General features: G+C 39.9%; 1 protein-coding gene across 6 annotated transcripts in view; it reads left to right on the forward strand.

The window, feature by feature from the left end:
- The window catches only part of SORCS1 (sortilin related VPS10 domain containing receptor 1), a 508,497-nt gene that overhangs the window by 403,155 nt on the left and 92,992 nt on the right, over positions 1 to 12,350 (forward strand). For all 6 annotated transcript variants that reach the window (XM_077877715.1, XM_077877711.1, XM_077877717.1 and 3 more), the window contains exons 11-17: positions 1,579 to 1,681; positions 1,941 to 2,017; positions 4,059 to 4,150; positions 5,508 to 5,615; positions 7,372 to 7,489; positions 9,339 to 9,469; positions 10,855 to 10,968. In XM_077877715.1, the coding sequence (XP_077733841.1) occupies positions 1,579 to 1,681; positions 1,941 to 2,017; positions 4,059 to 4,150; positions 5,508 to 5,615; positions 7,372 to 7,489; positions 9,339 to 9,469; positions 10,855 to 10,968 (743 nt within the window). The remainder of the gene's footprint in view (positions 1 to 1,578; positions 1,682 to 1,940; positions 2,018 to 4,058; positions 4,151 to 5,507; positions 5,616 to 7,371; positions 7,490 to 9,338; positions 9,470 to 10,854; positions 10,969 to 12,350) is intronic.

The raw sequence follows: 12,350 nt of genomic DNA on the forward strand, positions 1-12,350 counted from the left end.
GAAGGGGAGATTCTGATAGGCTGCAGCTGTCAGGAAAACTTTCACGGAGAAATGGCTTGACATCTCCACTTTCTCCTGCCTTAGTGTCTGTCAGTAGAACAGCACTGTCCTAGAACCCCCACAAACATAACAGTGCCCATTCCCGTCTTCCTCTTGGGCAAAAGGAAGCCAAGCATTTAGGTCCAACTGAGTCTTTTATAGTAGCAGTCTTCCCTACTTTTATGAAACATTATAAGTGAAAATTCCTTTTTGGAAAGCTTTCCATGAAATTTTCAGGCCAAACCCATCATTTATTACTCTCATTATCCCTTGAGAGTTTACTCTCTACGTTGGCAGTGGGGAATAGCCCTGTTTTGATCTACTGTTTCATTTCACCAGTATTTTGGCTGCTCTTATTCCTGAGCTTCATTTTTAGTTTGTCATTTACTCTATCCCATATAAATTTAATCATTGTATCTCTGTAGCTCTCTGAATATCTGCCGGCTGAGACCTACAGAACAGAATGAAAGTAATAACAGAGATACATTGGTGATTCCAAAAACTCAAGCCGATAAGATTAGAAAATAATCTTTTTGAGAGATGAAAAGAGATGTGGGTTCAGACACAAACTTGTAGTTTTTGACAACTCAGTACCAGAACTATCTTAAATGAAATTTATATAAGATTTATTATCCTGTGTTTGAAAACTGTTGATATCTTAATCAGAGAATTTGATCGAGATTTTTGCACACAGATAACAAGTCCCTTAAATTTTCATTTAAATTGTTATTACTAGTGCATTTTGTCTACAAGCTTGACTTTTATACTGAATAATACTGATTCTGATAATACCCTGACATGGATACTGTGTTGATTGCCTGGTAGATGTTAAGAGAGTTTCACATGCCATACAGCTTCTTCTGTACAATTGAGACCAAGGTCTCCAATGGACAGTGGCCAAGAGGTGCCTGCTGACTTCTTCAGAGCCCTCCCAGCCTGACCAAAACTTTTTTCCTGACTTGATATCCCATTTTTCCTCCTCAGTCTTACATGTCTAAACTCTTCTGCTTCTTTCCTTTGTTGTTGATATCACTCAGGCCTGAAATATTATTTATCTGGTCTTTGGTTGGTCTTTGCCTCAGGCACCATTTTCTCCTTGAAGCCTTCCCTGATCCAAAGTTGGACATAGTCATGTCAGCCTGTAGAACTTCATATTTCACCTTTACTGACCTTATGGCTGTTGCAATAGTCTCTTTTTATGATAGTAGAAAAATCTTAAATACTTCATGACAGCAGAGACCAAATTTTAGTCAATGTAAGTCTTTCATAACCCCGTTTTACACAGAGTACTAAAATACTTGAATGACCAAATGGCAATCAAGGCAGTAGATCACACTCAAAATGAAGATACTCCCTCATTCCCCAGTTTAGTACCTGTCTTAGACTTAGCAGACACCAGTTATCTGCTAAATGGAAGATGAGTGCATGGATGGATAGCTAGATGGGATGGTTGGATGAATGACTGGATCCTCTGAATCTGGACTTTAAATGACCATTGAGATTATAAGCTTTTATGACCTTCATTTCTCCTCTTCTCAGCCCTATTGCTCACTACACCTCCACCTTAAGGTCTCCGAGAATCCCTACACGTCAGGGATCATTGCCAGCCGAGACACAGCTCCCAGCATCATAGTGGCTTCAGGTAAGCTTGCCTGGTTGGCTTGCTGTTGGAAATTGTATTTATTTTAAGAAGCTAGATATCTGTGTTGGGAACTTAACAAGCAAGCAAAAATATCTTGCAAGTTGCCTCAACTATTGACTGAAGCAACTATACTGAAAAACCCTGCTCGTATATAATATTTACAGTCTCAGCCCATCTCAGGGCAGCGTAGATTGCCAGTATAGCCCATTGTAAGCTTTTGCAAAAATCTCTCCCACTAATGGTGATGTGCTTTCTCTAGGTAATATTGGTTCTGAATTATCAGACAGCGACATCAGCATGTTTGTCTCTTCAGATGCAGGGAACACCTGGAGGCAGGTAAGAAGGCATCCAGGGCAGAGGTGTTTAAATGACATAAACATTGTTTAACTTGGTACTCATTCGACCCTATGTAAATTCTAAAGCTCATCGATGTGTTTATTTTCCTATTTTGTTTTATGACAGTCTTAAAGAAGTCTTTGAGTTTAGCAGATATTTATGCAACGTGATTGTTTTTTTGTCCTTCAATAAAAATGACCCTTTTTCAGAGGCTGTATCTAAGAAAGTTTATAAGTGACAATGAAACCAAATTGAATCTAACTGATTTTTTGTTCCAAGAAAATCAGGATTCCAAAGAGGTTATTATGTAGGGAACATGGGGCCTGGGGGGTAGATTATATACCCAACACTGGGTTGTCTCCATAAATTTCCCTTGCCTTAGAGTCAGAGTAGAGAGGAATGCAGTGACACAGAAACAGCCATTACCCAGGTGGTATCCTGAAATGTTTAAATTTCATGTGCAGAAGACAGAGTAATAACCATCAGGGTGCATATGTTAGGAAAGGTAGAAATGGAATCACTTTAAACCAATGTGTTTAGCTTAAATGCTTCCTCTCTTTCTTCTAAATGAAAATTAGATACCCATAGCTTATAAAACAGGCATTTAATGAGGTTTAGCAATCATAACAAGATATGTGCCTAATGCATGGTTGTTACACTTCAATAAATATATTTTAATAACCTACTGACGTTTAATTATCATACAATAACTAGCACCATAAATTGAAATCTAATGCACAGGTAATCACACAGAAATGAGAACACTCTGCTGTAAATTTTAGACAGAGATGTCCGTGTTATGGCCAGTTACCATTTCCTAGCTTCAGAACCTTCATAGGTCCTCGGTGTGATTCACATGATTTAACGAGAGAGAGAAGCAGGGAAGAAATTTGCTTAAGAAACCTGAGGGCTGGGGATCCCTGGGTGGCTCAGCAGTTTAGCACCTGCCTTCAGCCCAGGGCATGATCCTGGAGTCCCGGGATCGAGTCCCGCATCAGACTCCCTGCATGGAGCCTGCTTCTCTCTCTGCCTCTCTCTGTCTCTCTCTCTCTCATGAATAAATAGATAAAATCTTAAAAAAAAAAAAAGAAACCTCAGGGCTATTGATCTTGGAGATATGTAGGTACATGCACTATTAACCTGCCTCTGGGGAATAGTTCAAGAGCCAGGATCCCATTTTGTTTCTCCCAGCACCCTAAACCAAGTAAAGAACTCTCTACATCTGTAGTCCTGAGATAACACCTTAGGTGTAAGAGGTAAACAACGGGGAAAATAATTATGTCTGTAGTGTAGCCACAGACAAGCCAATACCAACAGTGCAATTATGAGGAAAGAGTACACATCCTTTATGGAGAGGACACAGAAATTGTTTGCAGCCCGTTTCCACTTGACTTCAAATTGATTTCTCCACATTTGGAGAGAAACCTAAATGACACATCTACCCAAAGTTGATTCCACTTTGATCAGAATTACTTTTTGGCTTGGTTGAGAATCTATGAATTAGACAAGAACAACTTTCCTCTGTAACACTTGGAAACTCTGAAACAATTACTTCTGGGAAGGACATCGTAATTCTGCAAGTCCCAGCTCTGTGAGTTACTATATGTATGGCCTTAGGCAAGTCACATCTTCCTAAACCTTAGTTTTCTCATCTGTAAAATTGAGAATGTTGGAGTAAAGTGTCTCTAAGATTTCTTCCTTCTACAGATGCTACACAATATAATGGCTACCCAGTATTCTGACATGGTCATCAGTGGGAATCAACAAAACTTACTGCAAAAAAAAAAAAAGATGGGAATATAAACATGAATACATAACTATTAATTCTTCAGATTTCTTTTGTGTCACACCTAAAGTCATTTTATATAACTCCAGTGGTATGTGCAGCCCACCTTAGGAAGCATTGTGTGCAACCGTCTTTCCAAAGATTTTGGGAGACCCTGTTCTATTGTGGGAGGGATTTTTCTGCTCTAACAAAGACTAATTCTGAGTGTGTGTGGATGTGGATATGTGTCCATCTGTATGTGTTTTCCTCTTGCAGATCTTTGAAGAAGAACACAGTGTTTTGTATCTGGATCAGGGTGGAGTTCTGGTTGCTATGAAGCACACATCTCTCCCAATTCGACATCTCTGGTAAGGATACCTGTTGCCCATGAGTCATGCACTGGATGGCTCCATCTTGCTAAGACCAGTTGAGTACTCAGGCTATCAGATAGGGACTGTGTTTGTAGTAAAACGTCAATGGCTACTAGAACATAATTTATACCTTTGCCTTTATTAAAATAAGATTATATTGCCTGAAGTTTCACAAAAGAAGGAAGAAAGGAGATAGGAAGATGAAAAGGAGAAAGGAGGGGAGGGAGGAGGGAGAGAGAGGGAGGGAGGGGGGAGAGAGAGAGAGAGAGAGAGAGAGAGAGAGAGAGATTGAGATCGATTCTTCCCCTGAGAGAGTTGCTGTGTGATGTTTTTCAAATATGTCAAGACCCTCCCCAGTACCTTCCTTATTCCTTCAGGTATATTCACAGGGACAGCGGTGTGTCAGGTATACAATGGGTAGAAGTTAAGAGTAGCTTAACGTGTATTCATTATATGTGTTCTGCACAGAGATCAGTAGTTCAGGGCATGTCTATTCCTGTCTCCTTTCCCCTGATCCTACTTCCTTAGCTTCCTTTAGAAGGTGGGGTGACAATCTGCAACTCTACCTGTAGGTCTCACACAGATGGACGTGCAAGGCCTAACTTCCAGAATGGTTTCTAGTAGACTCCTTCATCTGTGTTTTTGAAAGGGTCTCTCTCCACATGCAAGCTTGTTCAAAACCAAAAGCATGATTTTCCCTCTGGTGTTAGTTACTTTGGAGACTGACGGGAAAGCTGCAGAAATAAGAGAAATGGAAACTTAGCATGGGGGAAGAAATCCACCGAGAAAGGCAGAGCAAAGGAAACATCCTGTGTGACCAGCAGAGTTTCAGACCTCTCTTACTCTCGAGAGCCAGTCCTCTGTACCCACTCCCTCAATGAGTCAGCTAGGATTCGTAACAGTGTAGGAGGGAAGCCACTAAGGGTTTGCTTGCTTAGAGGCAGCTGGTTCAAGTCCATCTAAGTAGGTCTCATAAGGCCATTGCTCTTCAGAATTACCAGTAAGGCTTGCTGCTATGCTAGATTGCAGTGTTTTGGAAAGGGTCACATTGAGATCTGAGATCTAATAAAATATCCAAATTAAAAAAAATTCTATCAAAGACTTATTATTATTCCCATTCCATGCGGCTTTCCCCTTACGGCTGTTATAACACATCTGGGTCCCAAATCACTTGGCTAACTGTATTTCTACCTTCTGATGTAATTAAGAATACTTATTCATATAAAAGGCTTACTTTGACAGTGCCCCGGGTACTTTTAAAATGTATTCTCTCCTGGCTGATAGTATCTTTCCTCTGAAAGGATTTTTTTTTTTTCTTTTGAGATCTGATGCCTGTTATTTCTTCTTTCATTAGGTTGAGTTTTGATGAAGGGAGATCTTGGAGCAAGTATAGTTTCACATCTATTCCACTTTTTGTGGATGGAGTTCTGGGTGAGCCTGGGGAAGAGACTCTAATCATGACGTAAGTGGAAAAGTATGATGTCTTCTAATTTTAATATAAATCCGGAAACATGTTTCTTCTTTTCTCTTTAAAGATTTTATTTATTAATTTATTTGAGAAAGAGAGAGAGAGAGCATGCATGAGCAGGGGGAAGGGCAGAGGCAGAGAATCTCAAGCAGACTCCATGCTATACACAGAGCCCCATGTGGGGCTCAATCTCACAACCCTGAGAACTCAGCCTAAGTCAAAACCAAGATTTGGACACCTAATCAACTGAGCCACCCACACACCCCCAGAAACGTGTTGCTTTTAGCAAACCTGGTTAGATTTGAAATTGCTACCAAGGTCAGTACATCTGATTTCAAGGTTTCTCAGCAAAGGGGAAAGAAAAATGTGGGTGACTATTTTCTTGGCTCTTTACTAATTAGGACACCCACACTGAGGGTTGGCAGCAGCAGGACACAGCTAATTTCTTCCTATACTGAGTGGGCTTAGGGAAATTAGAATTGATTATTTCAATAGAAAATAAAACTGTACATTTAAAACTTTAATAGTAAACTCAATATACAGAAAATCACAGGCATATAAGAATTATCTCACTTTAAGGCAGAACATAGAGCTTGATCAAAACCCCACAAAGGATTTTCTTTTTCCCTGGCTCTTTACCTAACCCACTTGTGAGGCATATTAGAAAAACTGTGAGAACAGTCTGTTCTTGTGAAATTGTATTTGCACTCATTCTTGTCTGGAAAGTGATGATCATTAATTTGTGAAAGACTTGATTAATGAGTTGCCTGCTTAAGGGTTTCAAAACATGAGCTTTGAATTTGAAATTTGAAAGTATGAGGGTTTTTTTGTTCTTCCCCTGGAAAATTGGACATGGAAAAGAGAGAGAAGGTTTTAAAGTAGCCAACCCTGTCATCAATGAAAATTTTAGAATCATAGTGAATTAGTTGGCACATTTTCTAATTTTTCTTCCATCCTTTTAATGATAGAAAAAATCCACAGAAATTTAATAAGCCTAATAGCTCCACTTTTGCCCACAGTACACACAGCCAGATTAGCTATTTTTTCCATAATTTGTCTTTAATCAGTTTCCATATTTGTAGAACACAGATGAAAAAAAAAGCTGCTTGCAAAGGCTACTTTGTGGCTTTTATCCACAGATGGCTCTGACTGGTGATTCAGACACCTGATTAGATACCCGAGTTTGAGTGGTAAGGAGAGTAGAATGCGAGTTTAGGACATAGTACTCACTACCGAGCTCAGTGCCCACTCTCCTTAGGGACTGACAGGAAGGTGAAATTGGAGGGAAACTAGGAACCATGGGCATTAGCCAAAGGACATAAAAATATAATCCTGGACCACATAAAAGGCAGCATTTGTGATTGCTTTGTGATTGTTTTCTTTCTTTCTTTCTTTCTTTCTTTTTTTTTTTTTTTTTGTTTTTTGTTTTTTGCAACCATTCTTGTGGTACAACATGCAGAAGTGGGTTTGTAGTCAGACTCTACCGAGATTCTGGGTTCTGATTCTACTGGTTCTTAGTGATTTGGCTTTGGTGTTTTGCATGTAAGCGAAATTCTCTGAGCCTCAAATTACTCATATGTGGTACGGAGCCAATAATAGTCACCCTCCTCGTAAATGTGTTTTGAGGATGAAGTGACCTGATCACTGTAATGTGTTCAGCATTGTGCTAAGCTCGTGGTAAACGCCCAGCAAACGTTAGCTATTGGAGTTATTACCATTGTGATTATTTTTCTCATTGTGAACTCTGTAGAGTGTTTGGACACTTCAGCCACCGCTCTGAATGGCAGCTGGTCAAAGTGGACTACAAGTCCATTTTCGACAGACGGTGTGCCGAGGAGGACTACAGACCCTGGCAGCTGCACAGCCAGGTAGGAAGGGGGAGGGCTGAGGTAGGGTCCTGGGTGGAAGGCATGAGGCATGTTGGGGGAAAGACAGTCAATCACGTGAGTGTAGGATTTGGGGTTCCTCACAGCTATGGTTTACCTCTCCGGCTACATCTAAAGTTACATCTGCTGCTTTCTTACACATTTTGTGTTCCACAGCAGTGAACAAACTCAACATTTATGACTTGTTGTGAAGTAATTTCTTTTTTTATTGTACTAGGATATAATGAGATAAAATTCAAATGTGCTTGGCTTAGACTTACAACGCAAAATGAAATACCAACTCAGCACGTAGATCCAAATAGAATTTATCTGAGCATGTCATGTGGTTGGAGGATAGGGGCAGGGGTGAGGAAAGATCTTCAGTTTTATCTAGCAATGCAAACAGAGACATAAAATAATAAAATTACACTTGGTGAGAGGTGCCAGTAAAATCCTTCCTTGTCACCCTGTGATTCTCTGGGATTAGGTAGTGCTTCTTGCCTCCTTCCAAGGTACGAAGGGTGCAGAATTATTAATAGGAAGCTTTCCTTCATTCTGGCCCCTCAGCTGATCAGCTTGTATCAGAATGTTTAGCTGAAAGCATCTCTCCTTCAGTTTCCCAGGGTGGAAGTCATTCTGCAAGTCTCTCCAAGGACACAGCAGACATTCCCACTGCACAGCTATCAGCATATTCAGACAGTGACACATCGTATCCTTAAAGCTAGACTAAGTGCACTTGACCCTTGAACAACGTGGGTTTGAACTATGCGGGTCCACGTGCATGCATATTTTTTTTCAGTAAATATAATTCAGTACTGTAAACATATTTTCTCTTCCTTATGATTTTCTTTTCTCTGGCTTACTGTATTGAATACAGCATATAGTACATATCCAAAATATGTGTTCATGGACTGTTTATGTGATCAGTAAGGCTTCCAGTCAATGATAAGCTATTAGCAGTAAAGTTTTGAGGGAGTTAAAAGTTTCACGTGGATTTTGGACTGTGTGAGAGGGTCAGCACATCTAACTCTTGTGTTGCTCAGGGGTCAACTGTAATATATTTATATAGAGATATGTATATGTGATGGAACTGACCAAAGTGAATTTGCTCAAGAAATCTAGTTTTATACTAGCCCACACAGAACTCTTCTCTGCCCTCAGACACAAAGCTGTGTTTGACAGTTGGGGCTGCATCAGCTAGAATCATATAGTCTTTTTGAAGACTCAACAATAAAATTATTGCTCATTTACGTTGCTGCTATTTCCCCTTTTGGGATACACAGGCACTGTGATATTCAAAGCATTTGTTTATCTTGTGGAGAAACACTGAGTTTAGTTCTCTCAGTTGTCTGGTAGGTGGACATAAAATAAGTGCTATAAAGTTGTGTGGGCAGAGGCATAATAAATCGAAGCAAAATGGATCTTTATATTTCTTAGCAATACTCTTCTTTCAGATGCTCATAAATGATTACATGCATAAATCTTTTATTATAGATGAAGTGAACTTAATTACCATAGATTTGTTGGCAATGCATTTGTTATAGCTCAAATCTTAGGCATCTGTATGTCCATCGTAGCATGGTGCCTCATACCTTGCCAAGTAAATGTTTGCCGAATACATAAAGATTTCAGGATGTTTCTGACACACCCTCAATGCTTCTTAGGATTGTCTTTATAGTTGCATTCCATACCAAGGTTCTAGACCTCAAAAAGAAAATGCCAGTAGCACAAAGCAGGCTACCTGTGTCCAGATTACACTAAAGCTAGAAAACATCTCCCTGAATGTCCCATTGTGGATCAGAGAAGGTCCAAACTCTGTGCCCAACTGCATGAGATGCTTGTCTCCTTACAGGGGGAAGCGTGCATCATGGGAGCAAAAAGGATATATAAGAAGCGAAAATCAGAGCGTAAGTGTATGCAAGGCAAATATGCAGGAGCTATGGAATCTGAACCCTGTGTCTGCACAGAGGCCGATTTTGACTGGTAAGCTTGTGCCGGGACTCCGTGGAATGATTCATTCCATGTATCAGATCCACATGGGCCTTAACGAAAGCTAAGGTTTGAAATAGTAGTAGCATATACATATGAGTGAAGTGACAAGCCTCATATTCTTATGGAATTACCTCTTGAAGACAGCATAGTGTATTAGCCGTATGTATGCGTATATGGAAATACTAGGAATTTCTTTGGGCTGAAAGAGAATTCACAAGATGGCTGGTAATTAGCTTCACATATCTAGTAGCACCCAGGACCAAAGGACCCCCTGGACGGTCTCCCACATGACCTTGCCTGCCATTCTTCGACATTTGTAAAGTAATTCCCAGCAATGAACATCGGGTGTCCTGTAGGCAGCATTTCTGAAGTCTTCTATCCATGCTGTGTTGAACCAGCACCAGCACCGAGCTGATCTGTGCAGAATTCTAAGTGCCAGCTGCCTGGTGACAGGCCCCTTGGCCAAGCCTGTTTCTTCCTTCCTGACCCTTGTGTACCAGCATCTCACCTCCATTACACAGATGGGCCAATTCATACTAATGCTTGCTGGTTACTGTCTGTGATTTGTCTGTGCATGTGGAGATGCAATTTGTTGTCATCCTCTGTGCCCAAGTTCATCTTCCAGAAGCCAAGAATATCAGGCCATGCAGAGGCCCCTGGAGGCAAGAAAGAGAAGATACAGAGAGAAAGGTCTTTGACTATTTCCAAAGTCGAGAGACGATTTAGAGCAGTTAGTCCCAACTGACAATGCTACCTGATGAGGACGAAACTTCCTTGAGGGAGTGCTCGTGACAGTCCTCAAGGACATTTTCCTTTTCTGCCATGACTTTGAAGCATATGGAGTATGCATGGAGAGAACTGGCTCAGTTCTATGTGGTAGATCCAGATGTCTTGGAAGAGCACCCCAAAGACATCACCAGGAATGAGAATTGTGCCACATGTGGCTGTGTTTGTTTCAGTGATGTTTACACTGAGGGTTGAGCTTCACCAATGTCTCTTTTCTAATTGCAGCTTTCTTGGGGCCCAACCACCGTCCATACTGTGTATTCTCTTAATGAGAACATAGTCTACTCTCTCAACCTAAAGCCATTTACTTGGAATTATTGGTCATTGAGCCTCTGTCTACACAGGCTTCTGTGTTGCTTTCAATTTTGCTTTTCTAAAAATGGGTTTTGTAGGATATTGTCATGGGTAATTAGTTGACAGATATTCCACAGGGGAAAAAAACAGATCCATTTTGGGAAAGATATTGATTCAGTGAATTCTTATTTTTCGACTAATTGGCTAGATTGGAAGTTGGCTGTGGGCTACCATGAAACTGTTCCCAGTAATTTTGCCACCTACTGAAAAGTCTCTCTTGGCTCTTTCCCCCACAGTGACTATGGGTATGAGCGACACAGCAATGGTCAGTGTCTGCCGGCATTTTGGTTCAATCCATCTTCTCTGTCAAAGGACTGCAGCTTAGGACAGAGTTATCTCAACAGTACTGGGTGAGTGTCTGAGGTGGCGACCTGAGAGGTCAACCTGTATGGTTTCTCAGCCTGTGTTAAACTTCCAGAATTATGTTTGATTGACAACCAGGCCTTTTTTATTATAGCACAATGTATTTGTTTTTGTTCATGTTAGTAATACAGCACAGATTTGTATTAATAGTACGATTTTCATCTGAGAGTAAGACCTCAGTTGTAAATAAAGAAACGAAACAGGTTCCTTGGATGCACATGATAATGATAATCTATAAATTCCTTCACTTTTTGCTACTTTATTTCAGAAATGTTTCTGGGAGGCTACCTTTCCTCCTCACTGCATCTCTGTGAAGAAGACTAAGTAAATATTTCATAGATGCATTTCTTATTTTATAGATGTGAAAGCTAGAGTGAACAAAGAAGCTCATTGACTTTTTAAGAGTATACTGCTATTAGTTGAAATGTATTTTATTTTCTCCCTGTGTCCAATCTTGATGCATTTAAGGCACATACTCTTATCTTTATAAATATGGAATCAGATTCTAAAAACTTGTGTTTAATGTTCTGTGTTGTAGAGCTTATCCAATATTATTTGAGAAATACAATAAAAAAGAAAACATTTCATTTCATAAGTATAGTTGATATTTATAGACTTTAAAAATAGTGTATGGAACTTATTTAGATTCTGATTCAAATGATATATAAAAAGACATCTTTGAGCCATATGGAAAAATGGAATATGGTCTGGTGATTAGTTGATGTATTAATCTGGAGTCTCCAGAGAAATAGAATCAATAGGAGATTCTATACACACACACATATATTATAAGGAATTGGATCACGTGATCATGGAAGTGGCAAGTCCAAGTTTGCAAGCTGGACACCAAAGAGAGCTGACAGTTTGTTTCTAGTCCAAGTCTGAAAGTGTGAGAACCAGGAAAGCTGATGATGTAGTTCTGTCTGAAATCAGAAGGCTCAAAACCCAGGAGGAGCCAGTTTCTCAGTGTGAGTGTGAAGGCAGAAAAAAAAGATGAATTTCCAGTTTGAAAGCAATCAGGCAAGAAGAATACCTTCTTGCTCAGGAAAGGATAAGCCTTTTGGTCTTTTCTGGCCTTCAGCATATTAGACAAGGCTCATCCACATTGGGAGAGCAATCTGCTTTACTCTGCCTCTTATTGTAAATGCCAGCCTCACGAGAAACAACCTTCACAGAATGACTCAGCATAGTGGTTGACTGAATATCTGGGCACCCATGGGCGAGTCACATTGACACGTAAGCTTAACTATCACAGGTGATATTAGGCTTTATCTAAATATAAACATTCATATTATATTTATTATATTAATAAAATAGTTATATATTGGGCATGATAATGGTTTTTTGGTTTGACTAGAAAAGAAGAAAC

This window comes from Canis aureus, chromosome 29, assembly GCF_053574225.1.
Source record: "Canis aureus isolate CA01 chromosome 29, VMU_Caureus_v.1.0, whole genome shotgun sequence".
Taxonomy (NCBI): Eukaryota; Metazoa; Chordata; class Mammalia; order Carnivora; family Canidae; genus Canis; species Canis aureus.